The sequence below is a fragment of the Dama dama genome, chromosome 4, assembly GCF_033118175.1.
Source record: "Dama dama isolate Ldn47 chromosome 4, ASM3311817v1, whole genome shotgun sequence".
NCBI lineage: Eukaryota > Metazoa > Chordata > Mammalia > Artiodactyla > Cervidae > Dama > Dama dama.
In genome coordinates this window covers 14,499,791-14,523,575 of record NC_083684.1, presented here as the reverse complement: position 1 = coordinate 14,523,575, position 23,785 = coordinate 14,499,791, and the positions used below count along the sequence as shown (strand labels likewise).

General features: G+C 47.9%; 1 protein-coding gene and 1 pseudogene across 6 annotated transcripts in view; one reads left to right on the top strand and one right to left on the bottom strand.

The window, feature by feature from the left end:
* The window catches only part of PLCG2 (phospholipase C gamma 2), a 162,693-nt gene that overhangs the window by 59,524 nt on the left and 79,384 nt on the right, over window positions 1-23,785 (bottom strand). For all 6 annotated transcript variants that reach the window (XR_009692296.1, XM_061138170.1, XM_061138171.1 and 3 more), the window contains 5 exons: window positions 20,830-20,914; window positions 19,019-19,102; window positions 12,045-12,088; window positions 10,380-10,452; window positions 15-116 (listed from right to left, as the gene is read on the bottom strand). Coding sequence is in view for 5 of the 6 variants with exons in the window: in XM_061138170.1 (XP_060994153.1) it covers window positions 15-116; window positions 10,380-10,452; window positions 12,045-12,088; window positions 19,019-19,102; window positions 20,830-20,914 (388 nt within the window). In the remaining variant the exon portion in view is untranslated. The remainder of the gene's footprint in view (window positions 1-14; window positions 117-10,379; window positions 10,453-12,044; window positions 12,089-19,018; window positions 19,103-20,829; window positions 20,915-23,785) is intronic.
* LOC133050020 (nucleolar protein 8-like) lies at window positions 3,169-7,358 on the top strand (annotated as a pseudogene).

The following is a 23,785-nucleotide window of genomic DNA, read 5'->3' as shown; positions in this document are numbered from 1 at the left end:
GGGAGCTCACTCACCTCATCCACAAACAAGAAGGGTTCAGCAGTTTCCCTCATGGTGTCGTCAATAAACTTCGTCATCCGCTCACGGACTTTGCTCAGATCCTGAGCCCAAAGCTCCTTAGAATGATAAAAAGAACATGAAATCATCAGAAAGAGGACTTTGCAAAATTCTTTACCTCCCAGATGGAGAAGGCAATGGTGACCCACTCCAGTACTCTTGCCTGGAAAATCCCATGGATGGAGGAGCCTGGTAGGCTGCAGTCCATGGGGTCGCTAAGAGTCAGACACAACTGAGCGACTTCACTTTCACTTTTCACTTTCCTGCATTGGAGAAGGAAATGGCAACCCCCTCCCGTGTTCTTGCCTGGAGAATCCCAAGGACGGGGGAGCCTGGAGGGCTGCCGTCTACGGGGTCACACAGAGTCGGACACGACTGAAGTGATTTAGCAGCAGCAGCAGCAGTTACCTCCCAGGATCCAGTTTTAGTCAAACACTGAAACATGGATGTATTCTGGACACGCATACCATCAAGGCCTCACCCTACACACAGCACACATTTTCCCTAACGGACCAGAGAGTAAAGATTTTAGGCTTTTGGCCGCAACCACTCAATTCTTCCATAATGGTGCAGAAAGAACCACAGACAACAGGCACACAAATGGCCATGGTTGTGTTTATAAATAAAACTTTATTTATAAAGAACAAGCTGTGGGCCAGATGAGGTCTGTGGCTATAGTCTGCCGACTCCTGCTCTAAGCTAATTCTTCACACTTGCTAGCCTGAAGAGGAAGGGAGCACAGTTATGTCAGACAACTAGGGTTATTCCCCTGGCTGATGGTGGGCAAGTTAAAGACCCTCTCTGAGCTCCTGGTCCATTACCTGGGAATAATGATACCTAAGCACAGAGGCTGTGAAGGACTGGATGAAATAAAAGTTCTGTGCTTAAAACAACTCCTGCAGCTCAATTCCAGAAAAATAAATGACCCAATCAAAAAATGGGCCAAAGAACTAAACAGGTATTTCTCCAAAGAAGACATACAGATGGCTAACAAACACATGAAAAGATGCTCAACATCACTCATTATCAGAGAAATGCAAATCAAAACCACAATGAGATACCATTACATGCCAGTCAGAATGGCTGCTATCCAAAAGTCTACAAGCAATAAATGCTGGAGAGGGTGTGGAGAAAAGGGAACCCTCTTACACTGTTGGTGGGAATGCAAACTAGTACAGCCACTATGGAGAACAGTGTGGAGATTCCTTAAAAAACTGGAAATAGAACTGCCATATGACCCAGCAATCCCACTTCTGGGCATACACACCAAGGAAACCAGATCTGAAAGAGACACGTGCACCCCAATGTTCATCGAAGCACTGTTTATAATAGCCAGGACATGGAAGCAACCTAGATGCCCATCAGCAGATGAATGGATAAGGAAGCTGTGGTACATATACACCATGGAATATTACTCAGCCATTAAAAAGAATTCATTTGAATCAGTTCTAATGAGATGGATGAAACTGGAGCCCATTATACAGAGTGAAGTAAGCCAGAAAGATAAAGACCAATAAAGTATACTAACACATATATATGGAATTAATAAAGATGGTAATGATAACCCTATATGCAAAAGAGAAAAAGAGACACAGATGTACAGAACAGACTTTTGGACTCTGGGAGAAGGCAAGGCTGGGATGTTTCGAGAGAACAGCATCGAAACATGTATATTATCTAGGGTGAAACAGATAACCAGCCCAGGCTGGATGCATGAGACAAGTGCTCGGGCCTGGTGCATTGGGAAGACCCAGAGGGATTGGGTAGAGAGGGAGGTGGGAGGGGGGATCGGGATGGGGAATACATGTAAATCCATGGCTGATTCATGTCAATGTATGACAAAAACCACTACAATATTGTAAAGTAATTAGCCTCCAACTAATAAAAATAAATGGAAAAAAAAAAAGTTCTGTGCTTAAAACAGCACCTGGTACACAGAAGGTGCTCAAATCACAGCAATATGAATGGTCGGTTGTCATCCTCCTGTGACATCTCGTTCCATCCAGACAATTCTGCAAGTCACATACTGTCACTGTCATTTTAGAGATAAGGACGCAGAAGCTCAGAACATCACATGATCCCAACTTCACATAGCTAGTAATTCGGACAGCAGGCTTCCAAATAACCAAACTTCGGAAAACCGACACAGAATCGGTCAAGATCAGCAAAGCATTGCTACTCAGACACCAATAAGGTCTGAAAGATACATGACCAGTTCAAAAACAGCTTCTGCCCAGTCTCAGAAATTCGGAAGCCCTTTAGAAAAAAGAACATATAACGGAAAGAACTCCACTGTTTTCTCTTCAAACCCTAAATCCCCAAATATTCCTAGACAAAACGATAAAATATGACCCAGGCATTCAATTTTGGCTCATGTTTTCTGAATTCCTAATATTCTAAAACCTCTATCTGTAAGAAAAATAAAACCAGATGTGCTACCAGCTACGTGTGGTTGGATGGGAAGGTCAGAACAGGAAGTTTGAAAGAAGATAGAGCATACGGGCAGACACAAATGAGGTAGGTGTAAGTCAACAACAAGCCTCACTGTTGATTCTTGCAAATTGACTTGGATGAAGGACACCCAACAGCCAGGAGCCAGGGGAGCAGCTGGTTCATTTGTGTACAGGGTGTTACAATCTTTGAATACCAGAGTAGGAGACTCAAATTGTAGGATACTTAATGCAAACACCTTGCCAGGCCTAGATGCCCTGCAAAGGCCAGAAGCTTCCTACTTCCTTCTCCTATAGAGCTTTTGCATAAAAAATCATGGGTACCGAGCCGACATAACCTGGAACTGAAATGGCTGTGAAAAAGAAATCTTCTGCCTAAAGGAGTTTAAAATATGAATATCCTAGGGGGTTAGTAAATGTTTCTACTTGGTGGGACTTCCCTGGTGGTCCAGTGGTTAAAACTCTACCATCTCAATGCAGGGGGCACCGGCTTGTTCCCCAGTCAGAGTACTAAGACCCCACATGCCACATGGCTGAAAATGAAAAAAAAAAAATGTGTCTCTGTGGTGTGGGGTATTGTGCTGGCAACTGCAATAATGGCAATGATGAGAATATGAGGAGAGAATTAACTGCGGTGAGGTGGTCCGCGCTGGGCAGGGCGGCACGCCAGGCTTTGCCCTCAACCTTGTCATGTGTGGCTCATTTTGAACTCACACAAGCCCAGGAGCTACGTATAATATTATTCTCCGGTTAAATAAATAAGATAGCTGAGGCTTCAGGTCATTAAATAAGCTGACCCAACAGTGAGTCCCAGACACATCAGATTCAGGTCAGTTCACGTCACCTGTCCCTCCCAGGGCTGGACTGCAGCCCACTTGACCAGTCCCCAGATGGAAATTCAGACGGGTTCTCTGAAATTCTCACATCTATTAAAATGCCGCCATCACACCAGCTTGTTAGAAAAGATGGAGGTGGTGGATTTCCATGTGAAAACTGCCAGGAACAGAAGTACCAGGGCACAAAACCTGGGTTGGGAGTAAATCTGGAAGAGTCTTCCCTGTCCTTCATCTAAAGAATGAACATAAACGTAAAATCCTGAAGTATGATCCCTCAAAATACTGCCACAACTTAAAGAAGATAGGGGAGGATTTCACAAATGCTGTCCCTATATCCAACCTCACTTGGGAACTGGAAGGAGGGAATGATCCTATGAGTAAAAAATGGCGAGGAGAATTCTCTGACTTTCACAGCCCCGCCAAGAAGACAATAAAAGTGCAGAAGAATGAGGGTTCTGCTGCATCTCTAACCATCAGATCAAAACCTCGTAGCGTAACAGAGAGTCCACATTTAAAACAAAAGGTTGCAAAGAAACACCCCATAATTCCATTACTCCTAAATCACCCTCTACAACTGATGATGATGATGGTCAGAAATTTTAAAATGTATTTTTTCAGACTTCTGGTTTAGAAACTACCAAAAACAGAAATAGCATATCTGATGATGATACTGATTCTGAAGATGAATTAAGGCTAATGATTGCAAGAGAGGAAAACTTAGAGAAAACGACATGGTCCTCAAATGAAATTGAAAATGATCCCTTTGAAGTTGTAAGGGATGATTTTTAAATCTGATTTTCACAAATTTCATACTTCAACAGGTTTAGGCCTCAAAAACAGTGTCTCTTGTCTCAACTGTGAAAATAATGTTATGGAAAGTGGCTGTGACTCCGCTTCAGGAGACACAGATGAAATCACTGCAAGGAAAAAAGCTCTGGCAAGATCAAAAACAGTGTAGATTTTTCACAGATAGAAAAGTCTATGTACAAGAAAACTTATTTGAAAAACATTAAAAAAAAGCATGCTCTTTCTGATGGCTGTAATAAAGTACAAAAAAGAAAAAATAGAGATAGCCCTCAGTCACAGAGTTAAGGCTCTTGGTCACAAATCTCTGATTGAGTCCAGTGAAGATGCTGATTCCATATCAGAATCAACTGAGTCTGAAGGAGATAAGGAGTATAACACCTTGATGGAAAACTGTCTCCGTGTGGATCTGACTTTGGCTGATTTGGAACAGTTGGCTGGCAGTAACCAGGAGGCTCCAAAAGAAAAGACTGAGAGCAATGGCCAGGAAACCACAGCCAAGCGTGACAGGGCCTCTAAGAGCCAAAGGACTCCAGGTGACCCCCGCAGAGGCCAGCAGCATAGTCGTCCCGAGGAGATTGTGGCTTCTCTTTTAGAAGGAAAAGAGAACCCACGTGGAAAACAGAAACCAAAGGAAAATACCTTAAAGTCAAAATTTCAGGCTTTCAAAGGAGTGGGCTGTCTCCACGGAAAGGAATCAATGAAAAAATCTTTGCAAGAGAGTGTCGCCTCTAACAATACTAATAAAGATCAAATTTCCTTGAAACTTGAGGAACCCAAGAACATGTCCATGGAAAAATGGTCCCTGTGTGCTAATGGCCCATCAAGTGAACAGACTCCTTTCCAACATGCAAAGGAGTCAAATGACTCAAACCAAATTCAGCCTCAAAAGAGACAGTCTTCTTTTGAGAGCCAGGGTCACAAAGCAGGTGTCCCCTAACAGTTCAGAAAAGACAAACAGGAATCCTATTTCTAGTCTGCTGCCACTGAAAGATAAGAAATCTTTAAGTGCTGGTGCTAAGACTCGCAGCAGAGGCCTTGATGAAGACTGTTGCCACAGGACTAGAAACTCAGGAGAGGACTCTGATCGGAGGCCACATCTGTGCAGCTCCAAGGCCCCTAAGAAACCACCAGAGGTTTTCTCAAGGAGACTCCCAGGGAAGCAAAACTGACTTCCCACTTTCTGTTAACAGTTCATCAGATGTTAGTGCTAAGGATAAGCATGCTGAAGATAATCAGAAACGTTTGGCAGCCTTAGAGGCAAGGCAGAAAGCAAAAGAAGTCCAAAAGAAGTTGGTTCACAATGCTCTGGCAAATTTGGACAGTCATGCAGAGGACAAGCCGACGCACATCATCTTTGGTTCCAATAGTGAAAGTGAAACAGAGGAGACATCCACTCAGAAGCAAAGCCATCCAGGAGAGGAACTGGTAAGAGTCCATGGGTAGAGCCTCTGGGAAGCTGTTTGACAGCAGTGATGATGAGGAATCTTGTTCTGAAGATGACAATAACAGGTTCAGAATTAAACCTCAGTTTGAGGGTAGAGCTGGACAGAAGCTCATGAATTTGCAGTCTCACTTTGGCACTGACTCCCGATTTCTAGAAAGTGATAGTAAAGAGGAACAGGAAGAAATAAATGAAAAGAAAACTGCTGAGGAGGAAGAGCTTGCTACAAAAAAGTTTTTTTGAAAGCCCTGAATGTTGTGCAGAGCGTTTTGCAGATCAGCTTAAGCAATTCTACAAGCAAAGGATCAGTAGCTGCAAAGAAATTTAAGGACATCAGACATTATGATTCAATGAGGCATGACCATGCCGCTTATGAAAGAAGGCAAGATGATAAACTCAAAGAAAGTAGAGCAAAACAAAAGAAGAAAAGGGAGGAAGCTGAGAAACTACCTGAGGTGTCTAAAGAAATATGTTATAACACTCAGTTCAGTTCAGCTCAGTCTCTGTCGTGTCTGACTCTCTGCGACCCCATGAACCGCAGCATGCCAGGCCTCCCTGTCCATCCCAACTCCCGGAGCTTGCTCAAACTCATGTCCATTGCGTCGGTGATGCCATCCAACCATCTCATCCTCTGTCGTCCCCTTCTCCGCCCACCTTCAATCTTTCCCAGCATCAGGGTCTTTTCTAATGAGTCGGCTCCTCGCCTCAGGTGGCCAAAGTATCGGAGTTTCAGCTTCAGCATCAGTCCTTCCAGTGAATATTCAGGACTGATTTCCTTTAGGATTGACTGGTTGGATCTTTTTGCAGTCCAACGGACTCTCAAGAGTCTTCTCCAACACCAGAGTTCAAAATCCATGGCTGATTCATGTCAATGTATGGCAAAAACCACTACAATATTGTAAAGTAATTAGCCTCCAACTAATAAAAATAAATGGGAAAAAAAACAAACAGACATGAATTCTCCGGCACTCAGCTTTCTTTATAGTCCAACTCTCACATCCATACATGACCACTGGAAAAACCACAGCTTTGACTAGATGGACCTTTGTTGGTAAAGTAATGTCTCTGCTTTTTAATATGCTGTCTAGGTTGGTCATAGCTTTTCTTCCAAGGAGCAAGCGTCTTTTAATTTCATGGCTGCAGTCACCATCTGCAGTGATTTTGGAACCCAAAAAATAAAGTCTGTCACTGTTTCCATTGTTTCCCCATCTATTTGCCATGAAGTGATAGGATTATAACATTGCTACAGATTTAAAACAAATATTCCAGACTGTAAAAGATACCAGTGAAAAGGAAGATGACACTTCTTGGAATTTGGACTCTGATGGAGAGAAAGCTGAGGCAGTCCAGGACCCTACAGCTCTGATGATTTGGGATGAACAAACCAGCAGATTCACATTTTCCTTTTTTGAGTCTGATGCCAAAGATGAAAAGGAAGAGACCTATAGAGTTGAAGCAGTAAATCCTGGGAAGATAGCCTGGCAGGGAGACCCTGGTTTCCAAGACAGCAGTTCAGAAGAGGAAGACGTTACTGAAGAAGGAGATGACAAAAAGCACAGCCCTGAAGAAGTATCATTACCTGAGAAAGAGACTACTAGATTTTTCTTCTTCTCTAAGAATGATGACAGACTTCATGGCTCAGACTTTTTCTGGAGAAGAGTGGGAAGTAATATTAGCAGGAATTCTTGGGAAATCAGAACAAACAACTTAAGTATGGACTGTCCAAAGAAACATAAAGACGCCAAAAGGAGAGTGAAACCAAAATAATAAATGTCATCATTAGTTTTGATACCAAATGTAAACAAGTCTCACCGTGGAAATTGGAGTGATCTAGAAAATATTTTAGCTGGCAAAGAATTCAGAGTGAAGGAATATTCAAAATCTTATCTGGTGGATATCATTCTGATTGCTTTCTTTTTCTGTAGCTTTCCTATCTGCTCTTACCTGATTACTTCAAACAACCTAAACCTTTGTTTTAATGAAGCATAAGATAGTCCCTCAAAATACTTTTGTATAATAATCTCCTTGCCCTCCATCTTCAATAACTAATGGGCATTTCCTGACATGAGGTTTACATAAAGCTTTTTAAAATATATGCATCAGAGCACGTATATTTTCCAAGTTATGTTTCATGTAAATTATACTTGAAATATTTGATTGTATTAAGTACACCCTACCTCCAAAAAAAAAAATATGCTGCTGTCATTTCTTTAGGATAAGTTCCTAGGAGAGCAATTATTAAAGTGCAGAAGGCTGTTTTCAAAGTTTCCACATTAACTGCATTTTTCCCAAAGTGTTTTCTGAGAAACTTGCACTAACTCGCACACCAAGTGTGGCAGCGGTTATTTCACATGAGCCTTCAGGCCCTGGGTCACCGGCTCAGCGACCCACAGAGACATTTAGGGTCCATGAGACTGATGGCCCCAGGCCCCAGCCCTTGCTCCCACCACGCACACGCACACGGAGGCACGCAGTCTGCCCGCGTCCTGGCCCCCAGATGTGGGATCCGAACTCTCTGCACTCTGCAGCCGGCCCGTGACCCTGACCTCTGAGGGCAGCCCAGTGATGGGGCCAGTGTGGGGCAAGCGGACTCTCCCAGGAATGTCACTGCCCTGCACGAGGCGGTGGATCCAGGAACAGACTGTCCCGGGAATATCACTGCCCTGCACGAGGCGGTGGATCCAGGAACAGACTGTCCCGGGAATATCACTGCCCTGCACGAGGCGGTGGATCCAGGAACGGACTGTCCCGGGAATATCACTGCCCTGCACGAGGCGGTGGATCCAGGAACAGACTGTCCCGGGAATATCACTGCCCTGCACGAGGCGGTGGATCCAGGAACGGACTGTCCCGGGAATATCACTGCCCTGCACGAGGCGGTGGATCCAGGAACAGACTGTCCCGGGAATATCACTACCCTGCACGAGGCGGTGGATCCAGGAACAGACTGTCCCGGGAATATCACTACCCTGCACGAGGCGGTGGATCCAGGATACATGGTAAGTTGTCCCCAGGGGTTTAACCATTTAACTCCAACACCTCCCTACAAAACTGAGTAATTCAGTGCAAGCAAGAGCATGGAGAAAAAGCAGACAGCATGGGTGCCTCTCTCTCTGCTTCGATCTCCGGGCAGTTCAGCACCTTACATGTAATTGGGTCCAAGAGACTTCATCTATCCCCCTCATTTCACCTGGTCATAGTCCCAGGCGGGCAAGTAAGACTTCCCTTGGTCACTCCCATGCACCCCAGCATCCTGATCACCATTCATCATGAACCACCACAGCTACCCGTTCCGCCTGGACCTTCCTGCGGCCGGCCTCGTCCAAGTGTGTGTCTCTATTCATCAATCTCCCTACAACCAATGGCATCTGAACACGGGGTGGGTGCTGACACTAAGAAGTTAGCACTGGTGTTAACAGGAGTGCTACTGTCCTGTTTTGTTAAAAAAAAAACTCCATTTCACGAGAGAGACATATTGGAGTATTTACAAATGGAATGATACAGAGTCTGGGATTTCCATTAGAATTTGCCAACAAAGAAATGAAGGAGGGAAGGGAAGGGAGACACGTGGATGTGGGGATGGAAGAGGGGTGAAATGAAAGTAGCAAAACATTCATAATTCTGTAATCTGAGTGACGGATCCACAGTAGTTTATGATACCAGCCTGTCTACTTTTGTGTTTGTTTGAGATGCTGTACATACAAAGTATTTTTTAAAGTAAATGAACTGGATATCATCATGAATCTAAAGCTGCTCTTAAAAAGTCTATTAAAACAGAAATAAAGGACGTCCTTCACAGTCCAGTGGTTAAGACTTTGCCTTCCAACGCACAGGTGAGGGTTCGATCCCTCATCAAGAAGTTAAGAATCCCACGTGCCTCAGGGCCAAAAAATACAAAATCCAAAACAGTCGCGATATTGTAAAAATTCAATAAAGGCTTTTAAAATCTTTAAAAACAACTAAAGAGAATAAAAGTACGTGAAACTCCAGTGGTAGAAATAACATTTTTGAACAGACAATGTGACTATGTGTGTACACACATACCCACACATGCATGCAAAGGTCAGCACCATCTTCTCCGAACCCCACAATTCTGAGAGGCAGGGCTCTCAGCCCCATTAAAAGAGGAGGAAAGCGGGGCACAGACAGGTCGAACCACCTGCCCAAGGTCACACGGCTCGTGACAGGATGCCAGGTTTCTCTCAGTCTAGCTTGGCTTCTCCCTGAGGCACTCCTGACACGCGGGGCTGGGGAATTCCTTGCTGCAGGAGTGGGGCGAAGGTGGGGTGCAGTCACCTCATAGCAGCCCTGGGCTCCCCCCACTAGACGCCAATAGCCCTGACCTGAGTCTGCAGCCCCTGCCCGGATGGCCCCATAAAAAACCACTGCCCGACACGAACACCGACTCAGCCACCAGCCCGGGGCCCACCCGCAAGCACCCCGAGAGACACCCACGGGTCACCTAAGGACAGCATGTTGCCTTATCCCTCGGAGGACCCGCAGGCTCGTCCATCTGAGTCCCATCCTCCCCGAGCCAGGGATGGCTTCCTGGAGAAGGGCCCCCCAAGATGAGCCGGAGGTGGGGGAGCAGAGGCCAGCAGGTGAGGGTCCCCATCGCCCCCTCCTCCATCTGTGCCCAGGGAAGGGGCTACTGCGAGGCCAGCCTCATTCCAGAGCCTCAGCCCCCAGGCACCACTGGGCAGGGAGACGATTCCTGTTTCCTGACGGCAGGTGCTGACAAGGTGACAAACTGCGGGCACAACACCCCCCACCCTGCTCTCCCCTCACCTGCTGTTCATGCAAGAGAAACCGCTGGAAGTCGTGCAGGTGGACAGCAGAGGCGTCCGGCCGGTCGGTGTTGCTGCCCTCGGGGAAAGAGATGGTGTTTAGATGGGGGCAGTCAGCAATTGGGAGGCGGTCCCAGCCCGCAGACACCCAGGCGCCCAGCCGAGCCCCCCACTGCTGCCCCACGGGGTCAGGTGTGGGCTGGCCAACGGAAAGACAAAGGTCACTCAGATGACAGCCCTGACCCAGGAGGATGCAAAGAGGGGCGCTGACACCAGAACCTGGGAGAATCAGGCCCTGGAATCCACACCCAGCTGCTCCCAGCCGGTCCGGCAGGGGCAGGCAGGACAGTGGAGGCCAGGGTGGGGCTGGCCGTGGAGTGCATTTAGGGGGTGGCGATGCTGGAGAAGTGACCCCAGAGTCTGCTCTGAGGCAGGAGGGGGGCCTGGATGAAGCCCCGACTCTGGGCAGGTGGGGAGAACCCGCTGGAATATGCGAGACCAGGGCCAGGGAGCCAGTGGAGGGCCTCTGCTGGGAGAATCTTCCGCCTGAGACAGGGACTCCTTCAGCCTGACCGCTGGCCTCCTGGAGAGGGTGCTTGGCTGGACAAAGAGCCTCACTGGACCAGCACAAGCGACCAGGAGGGCTACACCAGCTACATCCTGTAACACAGGGCTCTCCAGGGAAACGCATACTTCTCCCTGAGCATCTGCAGTGGGGTGGGAGGGTTTTTTTTAAATACAGGAGATAAAACACCCTTTAAGTTTTATCCCTTTACTAAACACTCAGGGTCAAAGTCTACTGTCTCTGAGTATATTTCTAGCCTTCTTTCTTAACAGCCTCATGGTCCAACACTAATCTTTTCAGTAAAACACTGCCAACAAATCAGATTCATTGAGATGAATGAATACTTTGGAGTTTTCAGGTTTCTGGTTTAGAACTCAACAGAGGAACAGTTGCCAGGGCATCTTCATCAATGAGGGCTGGTTCCTAAAAGCAGGCCCAGGTCAGCAGACCACAAATCCCACTCTAGGTGCTGTTAACTCCACAGTAAACCTTTCTCCCAGGTGGAGAGGCTTGGGAGACACAGCACACTATAGATCTCCCACTTGGGGAATCAGAAAGCTCAGTAAAGGGCCTCACAGGCCCTGCAGCACTTGTTTTAGCCATCATATCATCACCACTATTTATGAGCCTTGGCATGCACCACACAAAGCACTTTATGTGCTTTGACTCATTTTAATTCGGTTCAACCTGCTTAACCAGGACGTCCTGAAGCAAGCAGGCTTCTCTACAGAACCTTCTGGGCCATCCTCCCAACACTCCACAAGTCCTGCTGCTGTGCACATTTATTCACGGCACTGGATTGATTAGAGTCCATGACTCAATGGACATGAGTTTGAGCAAGCTCCAGGAACTGGTGATGGACACGGAAGCCTGGCATTCTGCAGTCTGTGGGGTCGCAAAGAGTCGGACGCGACTGAGCAACTGAACTGAACTGAGTGTCAGGATAGTCAGTTCCCCAACAAGGGGACCCCGTCTGTGTGGAGACCAGTGCCTGCCAGAGAGGTGACCTCCTGGAGGTCAGGTGCCCGGGCCGGGAAGACCCACAAGGGCGCCACTGCCTGGCACAGCTGCCCAGAACTACAACCCAGCAGGATGCCTCACCCCAAGAGGAACACGGAAGAATCCTTTTTGAATTCGTCAAGGATCTGAAACAGAAAATAGAACACACACACACAAAACAAGAAAATTAGACGTGTCGAGACAATGAAAATAAACAGAGGTTTTGTTAAAAAATTACCATGGTCGTTTATGTGACTTGTAAACATTCAAATATTTACATCTTGACACAAAAGGTGGAAGTCTACCTCACCTCTTTCACAGCCTGATTCCTGAGGAGCAATCACTCATAATAATTTGGTAGTTCTCCATCTTGAGTTCATTTTATAGATATTCAATTAATTATATCTTATCAAAGTATATCTTATCATCTTATGTTACGTCAGTGTCTTCCAACATTTTTGCTGTTGTTTCACACTTTGGACATTATTTAGCAACTTCAAATTGCTCTGCCTCACTACTTTGAAAACAGCACTCTGTATTCCATGTCTGTCCTTCAATTTTCTGCTAATACATCCAGTATCACACTGAATGTTCCCACATATCTACCTTCACCCACTTGTGCCAGCACTTCCGTGGGGTGGATTCCTGGGTGGGAAAGAACCTGGACACCAGGTGTGCACATTACCTTTCAAAGATTCGCCAAAGTGCTCTCTAAACCACTGTCCTGCCTGGCACGCCCAGCAGAAAATACACACCCCTTTCTGCACCCTCACAACTACATTTCAAATCCTTAAATATTTCAATGGGCTCACTTCTCATCCTTGAATTCAAGAGAGAAAAAAATATCGGGAGCTCTAGTCCAAGGCTTCAGGGCCTGCTAGTACTCCAGCTGTTGATGAAGGGCGGTAAGCTCCTCCACAAGGAGGACCGGGGACACCCCTGTCCCCAGCCGCCACCACACCAGCTCCCTAGCAGGCATCTCACACACACATGTGCAGGGATGCACACACACCCACATACCACACACACACATGCACACCCATGCTGCATCCATTTCCAGTTAGGCAGTATGACTGGAACAGTCTCTACTGAGACTGTTGGATCAACACTGGAGTAATTCAGGACACAGATGGAAACGCAGCTCCTGGCAGGCTATAAATGCTAACAGTCTAAAACGACTCCTGCCCTCGATGCCCCAGTCCTCTTGCCAAACAGCCTGCGCTCCAGGATGACATGTGGAAAAGGTAGCCACTGGCCCCTAGGAAGCCTCAGGCGGTCTGCAGGAGTCTGTGCATGTACTTTTTTTTTCCTTTTCCTGGAAAGATGGTCTGTAGCTTTAATCAGCATCTCAAAGAAGTAGGTCACCAAAAAAGGTTAGGAGTCACTCTTTTAGAAAGACTTAGAAGGACTTCCTTTCATGTACATGTCATTTACAGCAGCGGTCCCCAACCTTTTTGGCACCAGGGAAAGGTTCTGTGAAAGACGATTCTTCCAAGGACTGGGGAGGGGGGATGGTTTCAGGATGATTCAAGCACATTACGTTCACTGTGCACTCTACTTCTGTTATTATTGTACCAGCTCCACCTCAGATCATCAGGCATTAGATCCCAGAGGCTGGGGAATCCCTGATTTATAGCATGGCTATTTTTTTTTTTTTAAGGAGGTAGGATTTTAGGGAGGGCATGCTGTTTGCTCTCTGGACTCATTTGGCCCTTACATCGCTGGGTCAACTGGGGCATAAGAACAGATCCTCTCAAAAAACCCCGAGACTGGTTCCCCACACCTGGAGAAAGGCCACCTGTGACTCCCCTCCCAAGTGTTTCCACTCCATGTGGTTCTTACTTAAAGCCAGCCCCTTCCTCTCCACACAATGAAGCAGAGAAAAAGCTCCACTCCATTCCAGCCACACGGGGAGCCAGGATGAAGGAGGGGGGTGCCTCTACTTCAGAGGTGACTCCAGAGCCAGGAAAGACCTGGAGGTACACTCCAGCTTCCCGGTCACATCACCCCACTTTCTGAACCCCCAGAAGCCTGTGTGCAGAGGCAGAACATGTTTGTAGGAACCAGCCCCTTGGGGTACAGAGCAGGGACCAGACTGAAAGCAAAGGAGTTTGTCACACTATTGTCTCTGCCTGTCTATGTCTGAAATTTCCCTTAACACAAAAGTTTAAAAAATTAAAAAGTATCAACGGGAGGGGCTTCCCCAGGGGCTCAAAAGGCAAAGAATCTGCCTGCAATAACCCAAATTCCATCTCTGGGTTGGATCAGGAAGGTCCCCTGGAGGAGGGAATGGCTACCCACTCCAGTATTCTTGCCTGGAGAATTCCGTGGACAGAGGAGCCTGGCGGGCTACAGTCCATGGGGTCACAAAGAGTTGGACACAACTGAACAACTACATACACACACACACACACACACACACCCCAATAGGGACCCCTGGTGGTCCAGTGGTAAGACTCCACTGCAGGGGGCCCAGGTTCCATCCCTGGTCAAGAAACTAGATCCTGCATGTTGCAACTAAGACCCAGCAGAGCTAAATAAACAGTAAGTATTTTTAAAGTAATAAAAAATAAAACGAAGTATCAGTGGGTGGGCAGTGAAGCTGAGCAAAGGAGAACTGAAGCTCTAGCTCTGTAGTGGCCACCTGACCTCCAGCAAGTGACCTCTCTGCGTGTCAGCATCTTTGGTCCATAAAATGAGGATAATAAGAGTTCCTATCCTACAGGGTCTTGAGGAGAATTAAATGCATGTAAGACATATAGCACAGTGCCCGACATAGAGTTTACACTTAACAAACGTTAGTTGTGATCTTTTATTCATAACACCATTATTACAACCTAGTCAGAGATATACCCCTCTCCCGAGGGTGGACACACATGAAATTTTAAGTTCTTATCCTCCTTCTACTGCCAAAGTTTTAGAAGCTTTGAGGCTTCAGTGCAGCAATGTAAGGAGGTAGATAGACAGGAGGAGGAACTGGCAACTTCAAGTTGGAAATCTACAGCTACTGATAAGCAGGACTCCACTCCCTGGACTTAAGTCTGGGGATCACCAACCATCATGAACAGCTCTATCTCCCCAAGGAGCCCAAGAAAACCAGCTGAACCCCTAAGAGCACCAAGGTAATGCTTTTCTCTGCCCTGAGCTTCCAGCGAGGCACTCGGGAAGTAAATGGTATGCTGACAGTTGGAAAGTGAAAGTGAAATTCTTTGCGACCCCATGGACTATATAGTCCATGGGATTCTCCATTTCCCTTCTCCAGGGGATCTTCCCAACCCAGGGATCAAACCCAGGTCTCCCACACTGCAGGCAGATTCTTTACCAGCTGAGTCACAAGGGAAGCCCGCTGACAGTTGGGGGAGAGGCATTTACATACACAAGAGCAGTGAGGCTTCTCAAGTGGACCAGCAACTATCTATAGAGCCTGGGGCTTTGTTAATCAAATTCCAAGTTCACTGAATTAAAACATGCAGTTGCCAGACAGGACAGTTATACCCGCCAATGAAACAGAGAAGAGGCTGTTGACCCAAAAAGTCTTAGGGACCAGGGAGGGTGACCCTGGCCCCTAAATTAGTAAAGAGAGCTGCATGGGGGTGGGAGGCAGGGCTGGGACAAACCAGAAAGCATTCTTCCCTCCACTCAGAGGTTGCCAAAGATAGCCAGAACATGATATTTTTTTCCCAAGAGAAGCAAAAAATCTGGATCTTAATAAGAAACCTTCCAAGTTTTAAACACAGACAATTCATTTAAAAAACACTTAGCCATACCACCCTGAACATGCCTGATCGCATCTGATCTCAGAAACTAAGCAGGGTCGGGCCTGGTTAGTACTTGGATGGGAAAAAAACATTTCAACCACTAGGCTAAGTACCAACCAAATGCCGGCTGAATGTGGCATTCTGACCATCAGGGGTAACTTCTGATAGGTACAGACATTTCCCCCAAAAAACTGGCCATCTAGGACTCATGGATTATGCAGAAATTTGACTTAAATTTCTCTCTCCCTCCTCCCTCTCAAACATACAAACATTCGCTTTAGAAAGAACCACAATGAAAAGTTCTCTTATGTGGGATTTGATTATGGTGGAGATTATCAGTGGGTAACCTGTGCTGGCCTGTACAACAGCTTTTATGCAAAACGTATTCCCAAGCGTTGCCTGCCCTCCATCTGATGAGACAGCAGCTTGAAATGTCACGGCAAATGATAAGTACTAGTTTTTTTGCAACTGCTTATCTTGAGTGAATCAACTTTTTCTCAGTCCTGGTCAACTGCCTAAGACAGCAATTGGCATTATTCTGGACTTCGTTTACACACTATTATCACAACATTTTCATTGCTCTGAAAATCTGATTATAAATGAAAGCTGTAGATTTAAATCTAAAAAGTGTTTTGATCAGCTTTTATGCAGCAGAATTGTCTTAATTAAGGTTTCATATAAAAAAGAAGAGGGGGTTGGATAGTTTAAAAAGTTGTATAACCAAAGACCTGATTTAATACTTTCATTTTATAGAGGAGGTTGAGCGATGGAGCAAGATGGCTTCCCCCAAAACCACCTGGGGTCTGGAATTTAACTCTTTCAACTCCCAAAGTCTACCATTTCTTTCTACTCTACTTGGCAAACCAAGCACTAATTATTACATGGGTAAAAAAGTGAACACACTGCAACTCAATCTTTTACTCTATACAATCATGTATTTTTCCCCAATCTAGGCAGACAAGAAATGCTTCTCCCATTTCTCTGCCTCAGATACATCCAAAGTCCCACAGCCAGTGGTCACTATCAAGAGATGTGGCCCTGCGGCCAGTCTGCTGGAAGAAGGTGACTGATAACTGTCTCGCATGCTCATCACTTTAAAACGTCTGCACTCCTGACCTCCAAACCCTCGTTCCGTCTTCCCCAGAGCCCGGTGGGGTGAGACTCATCACGCCCACTGCACGGATGGGAAGACTGAGGCCGGGAGGGGTCAGTGGCTGGCCCAAGATCACAAGAGTCCTGCCCATTCCCTGCTCCAGACCCACCTCAGCCACCTGCAGAGCCCTGTCCCGACAACAACAGCAGCGGCGACCACCAGGCACACTGCTCCATGCACTGCACCCGGCACCTCCCCTTTTACGCCTTATGCTTAATGGGGCTTCTTTTTTTTTTCACCGCAAAAGTAGTGTGCTACTTGGAACAAGTTGAAGAAAACTAAGGGATGCAAAGAAAAATTTAATTATCTTGCCGGCATATTTTCCCAAATCCCTCCAGGACATGCAGAAAATCAACATTAAATGTGAGGTGTGCGTACTCTTCTCCTCGTTCATAGAAACACATGCAGACGTATACAGGAGGATTACTGTTTGTTACCAAGAAGTCAGACCTGGCTCCTCATTTCTGCTGCTGGTTTTCCTCATAAAATACCATCAACAGCTCTCAGGAAGGACAGAAACCCAATGAACTCAGGCTTCTAAATCAGCTGCAGGGTCCCACAGTACAGCTGGACCATAACTTACCCGGCTATTACACTCCCGAGAAGCATTCAGATGGCTCCCAGGTATTCGGCCAGCATAAGTAATGCTGCAGTAAACAGCCTGGTAATACATTCCTAGGTCTCAGTGCTTTCATTTCTCTAAAACAGAGCCCCCAGTGCCACTGTCAGGTCAAAATGCATGCCCATCTTAATTTTAAAATAGCATATTATCATAATCAAAAAACATTCTCATTATAGGAACACAACTGTAAAAGGAACACCACACACACATAATCCCTCAACCCAGAGGTAGTTAACTATTAATACTTGGGTAAATTTCCTTCCAGAACAAGCTGACACAGTAGAGTTAGCTGGACCTTTTTACTTTAATAGTCTCAGACTAAATTCCAATCAGACTAACAGGCACTCACATTCCCACCAAGAAGGTAGGAGACGGTCATTTCCCCACCCTGTCCCCTCAACTCTATCCCATTCAAGACCTTTGCCTATCTAACAGATGAAAACAGGACATCACTGTCATTCCCACTGTCTATGTCCTGGACTAGAAGGGAGATAGAACACTTCTCATGGGTCTCTTAGGAATGGGCCAGACTTCGAAACCCAGGGGAAAGAGAAGCATCGTTTCATCGTTGGCTTAGGAATCGTCTTACCCGTGCCGATGGCTGACAGGCACAAGAAAAGATGCTCAACATCGCTAATCATCAGGGAAATGTCAATCGAAAGCACAATGAGGCATCACCTCAAACTTGTCAGAATGGCCATCGTCAAAGAGAACACGAATAACAAACACTGGCAAGGATGTGGAGAAAAGGAAACGCTCAGACACTGTTGGTGGGAATATAAACCAATGCAGCCACTGTGGAAAACAGTATGGAGGTTTCTCAAAAAAACTTACCACAGAGTTACCATATGACCCAGCATATCCACTCCTGGGTATACATATCCAAAAGGAACAATAGCCTAATTCAAAGAGATACATGAACCCAATGTTCATAGCAGCATTATTAATAACTGTCAAGATACAGGAGCAACCTAAATGTCCATCAACTGATGAATGGATAAAGATGTCACACACACACACACAATGGAATACTACTCAGCCATAAAAAGAATGAAGTATTGCATTATTTCTATGAAATACTGCCATACCCAACATGGATGAACTTAGAGAGTATCATGCTAAGTAAAATAAGTCAGAGAAAGACAAACACTGGACGATATCACTTACATGTGGAATCTAAAAAATATAACAGACCAGTGAATATAACAAAAAAGAAAAAGAAAAAAACAGATTCACAGATACACAGAACAAATTAGTGGTTACCAGTAGGGAGGGAAGGGAGGAGAGGCAAGACAGGGGTAGGGGATTAAGAGGTACAAACTGTAATATTATGTACAAAATAAACTACAAGGATATGTGGTACAACACAGGAAATACAACCATATTTCCATAATAACTATAAACGGAGTATAACCTTTAAAAAGTGTACACCTATAATTTATATAACATTATACATCAACTATACTTCAATTTTAAAAAATAAGGTCAAACAAAACTATCAAAACCTTCAAAAACTGAATGGGGAAAAAAAGAATCATCTTACCGACTTTTGCTGTTCAAACATAAGTTTTTTATAGAAGAGATGGAACTGTTCAAAGCTGAGTTCATCTTTGTGTGCGCCTATTTCCTGTAAATATAAAAAAAAAAAAGTGACCACACAATTTTTGGTGTCCACCACAAGAATGCCTCCTCCCTGTTCACAGACTTGGCCAGCTCTGCTTCAACACTGGCTAAAAGCAAACTTGCATTCCTCTGAACCCAATCTCCCTGCTTGGAGAACATACCCACCGGGGACCCCAGGTAAGACCCTTCAGCTCCCCAGAAGGGAAGGGTCTCAGCCAGAACTCCAACAGGCGTAATGCAGAAGCCCTCCTTTTGGGGCAGGAGAATCTTTCAAATCTAGACATACTTATAGGGTATGTACACACACAGGTCATTTTTAAAAGCACAGCTTCCTAGGTGGCTCAGATTCTTTACCATCTGAGAATGGTAAAGAATCTGCCTGCAATACAGGAGACCCAGGTTTGATCCCTGGGTCGGGAAGATCTGCTGGAGAAGGAATAGGCTATCCACTCCAGTATTCTTGGGCTTCCATTGTGGCTCAGCTGGTAAAGAATCCACCAGCAACGTGGGAGACCTGGGTTTAATCTCTGGGTTGGGAAGATCCCCTGGAGAAGGGAAAGGCTACTCCCTCCAGTATTCTGGCCTGGAGAATTCCATGGACTGTATAGTCCATGGGGTTGCAAAGAGTCGGACACGACTGAGCGACTTTCACTTCACTTTGTCCAACTCACTTAGCCCCCTCAGACCCTCAGCTCCTTCCTCTGTGAAACGGGAGAACTGCCACTACCCCCCTAGGACTTTCCTGAAATCAAACCAGGTAACATTCACGTAGCACCTGCTTGGTAGAGGCAGGATAAGGGACAAAATCCCAATTACGGGATGGCCAGTGGTAAATGCTTCTCCCATCTCTCTTCTCTCAATCCCCACCCTTCTCTGGTTTTGCCTTCTTGGACTAGTTGGAAATGATGGGGGTGGGCCAAAAGATGGCCAAAAAATGCCATAAAATGGGTTAACTCTTCTGGGAACTCATGGGTACAAAATGAATTGAGTTTTTTTCAGCTGAGGAATCCTGTGACATGGCCCCAAGACCCTCCAACTGGGACTCTTGGGATGGAGTCCTGCTGGGGATCCTTGACAAGAGTCCAGACCTCTGTGAAGGCCAGAAAGGATGCCCAGGGGTCATCTCCATCCTTAAACCCTTCAGAAGAACCCCACCCAGCCTACGCTCTCCCCTCACTCATCGAACAACCTGCCCCAGATCTACCAACAGCTTAACTACACAGGAACAGAAATGAAATGATGGTGGAAGAAGGGATGGAAGGAAGGATGTGGGGGGGGGGGGGGGGGGGAGGGGGCGCTGGGAGGAGGGGAAGGGCAGAGAAGAGCCAACTCCAACAGCTCCACTATCAGGGCTTGCATACAAAATGCCACCTCCCTGGCAACCTCCATAAGGAATCATTCATAATATTTTCCAAATGAAACACATGTGTTCATATTATTAAAAGAAAAACAGGCTGTGGGTTGGTGAGGGCAAGGGAAAGTTAGACTGATGGAAACATTCTGAGCCAAGCAGCTCGGTAAACATGGTCTTCCTGGATGACACCCTCTGTCAGGATGGAGAACGCGGGCCTGAGAGCTTCACATGCTCCCCTGGTCTGGACTAAGACGGATGAGTCTGGAGGCGGAGGGCTTTCCTGGGCACACCACGCAACAGCGCCTGAAGGCGTGCGGTGGCTTCGTGGGAGAGGCGCACATAACCCCGGGATCGCCAGGCTGAGCCGCGAAACTTACCACGAACTTATCTTTGAGGAACTTGGCACTGCTCACTTTGAAGTTGACCAGGGGCAAGATGGTCTTCAACTCCCGGAGGCTGATGCTGCAAAAGAGGGGAACCCCAGCTCTGTCAGACTTGAGGGCTTTCAACAGTGGAAGGTCTGGCTACTCCCACCAGCTCCCACCTCAACGAGAAGGCCTGCCACCAGCTCTGAGTGACCGCTGACTAGGGACAGAGGGCCCGAGGTCAAGGTGGGGGTGACACCCCATGTGCAAGGATGGTCCCCACCTTCAGGGGACTGGCCGTGGACGCGGGTCACGGTGGAGATGCACGGAGTGGGCAGAAACACTGTCAGATGACCTTGGTAGATAGGAAATGTCACCGGGGTTCAAACCAAAAGGAGGTCCCTGAAGGCCAGAGATGAGGAAGGGAAAAATCCAACCTTTTCTGAACACCTACTATGTGCCAGGCTGCCCTGGATACCTCCAAGCAATGATGTCACCTCGCCTCTCACTGCACTCAACCCTCAGGGTTCAGAACAGGCAGTGAGGGCGGGGGCCAGGACACTCAAGATCAGAGCTGCCCTAAAGACCTTAGAAGGTGGATATCATTATCACCATTATCACAAGTCCATCCTAAAGGAAATCAACCCTGAATATTCACTGGAAGGACTGAAGCTGAAGCTCCAATACTTTGGCCACCTGATGCAAAGAGCCGACTCATTAGAAAAGACCCTCATGCTGGGAAAGACTGAAGGCAGGACAAAGATGGGGGCAACAGAGGATAAGATGGTTGGATGGCATCACCGACTCGATGGACACGAGTTGGAGCAAACTCCGGAAGATAGTGAAGGACCAGGAAGCCTGGCGTGCCGCTGTCCATGGGGTTGCAGAGACTCGGACATGATTTAAGAGACTGAACAAGGACAACCATGATTCCTCTGCATTCCAGGTGAAGAAACTGGGGCTCAGAGAGGTTCGGTGTGGCATGTGGGAGATAAGACTGCAGAGGAGCTGGCCTCTGGGTCTGCCTGTAAGCGCTGCATTTAGCTGTCTCCCAGGGAACGGCAGGAACAGAGTCGGGGGAGGAGGTGGTCAAGGGCACGCATTCCAGACCCTTGTGGCTGCAGAGCCAAATGCTCAGCAGAGCGAGCAAGGGTGGTCCTGGGGAGCCTCTGGCTGTGGCCAAAGAAAATTGCGCCGTGTTCTCAGAGACGTCAGACCCGACAGGGGCTGTGCGTGGCCAGGAAGGAAGTCTGCCCAGGCTGTGGGCAGACGGCAGCCCCGCTTCCCCCACCCCGTCTACTCGCCCAGAAGGAAGCGGCACGTCCCAGCCAGCAGCCACCCCGGGAGACGGCCAAGCGGCCTCCTGGCCGCCTCATGGCCCCACCCCCAGCATCCCTGCCTCTCGTCTAACGGCCTCCCTGACGCCAGAGACCGTCACGGGCCTAGTGCCCCCTGTGCCCCCTGCTCCTGGGGCTGGCATCCAGGGCTTCCCCCGAGAGACGGTGGGAGCCACACAAAGTCCCCAGCGCGCCAGGAGGGGCTGGCCGGGCAGAGCAGCAAGCTGACTGGCTGAGGCCCCTTTCCCACCCTGCCCTGGTGTGTCCACGAAGAGCCTGCCGGAGTGGGGTGAAGGGAGGGGAGTTGGGGGGCGGGGGCTGGCGCTGCAAAGCGAGGCAGGGTGAGGGTCTGGCCAAGACGGGGGCCCCGGGGGCTCATCCAGGACCAGGGGAGAGGAGAGAGTGCCCTGCGAAACCCAGAACTTCCAGGCAGAAACAGGGCCAAGAGACTCTCCCACAACCAGGAACAGACAGACTGGGGAGCCGGGAGCCAGGGCAGCTGCTGGGGGCCAGGGGAGCAAACACAGCCTCCTGGGGTGTGAGAATCTGAGCGCTGGGACGACCGAGCCCGCCTGCTCCAATGGGCCCCCCCCCTCAGAGCAGAGCAGCTGAGCCTCCAGGTAAAGGCGGGGGCTGAAGAGCTCCTCCGGGCTCCGGTGCAGGGACCTCTCCCTCCCTCCCCGCCCTGGGCGTGTGGTCAGGCCCCACCTGACCCCCAGCCAGGACTGGCACTCGGATTCTCAGCCACTGGAGGGCAGGAAGCTAGCAGGTCCCAACTTCACCCCTCTCCCTGTCCAGGACTTGTCCTCAAAGAAAGAGAGGGCCTTGGCCACGGTCACGCCCTGCCCTCTGGCCTCGATTCGGGGCAGTTCTGCAGGGCCATCCTGGAGGTCCACCAGGAAGCTGAGTTGCGACGGCATCTGAGCCCAACAATTCTCCCGGCCTTCACTTCCATGGGTGCGGGTCCCCTACGCATTCCATAAGCTTCCCACACACAAACCCACAGCTCATGGTGTTCCCTGCAGGCTCGGCCTGTGAAGTGGGCTAGGAACTGGGGCGATTCCTTTGGGGAGAGATGGCAAAAAAATGATTCCTTGCCCTAGAGGCAATAAACAACCAGGGCCCCTCCCCTCCTCAGGCTGGCCTGGTCCCAGATCCCACCACACTGCACCCCGGGGGGTTGATGGCCCCAGAAAACTTCCCTGCCACGCTGAAGCTGATGACCAACAGGCCCACCATCCCTGGCTTATTGTAACAATGGTGGCTCAGATGGTGAAGAATCTGCCTGCCATGCAGGAGACCGGGTGTGGATCCCTGGGTCAGGAAGATCCCTGGAGAAGGAAATGGCAACCCACTGCAGTGTTCTTGCCTGGAAAACTTCATGGACAGAGGACCGCGGGAGTGGGACACGACTGAGCGACTAAACCACCACCACACCCACCACCGCAGGCCGGGCACTGGCCAAGCACTTCTCACACACTAACCCACTAAATCCTCACACCAATCCCAGGAGGTAGGAACCGGGATCTCTTTTACAAATTAGGAAACCAAGGCACAGGGAAATTGAGCAATTTACCCAAACTCATCCAACCAGTGAGTGTGAAGAGCTGAGAGCAAACCTTAGTGCTGCC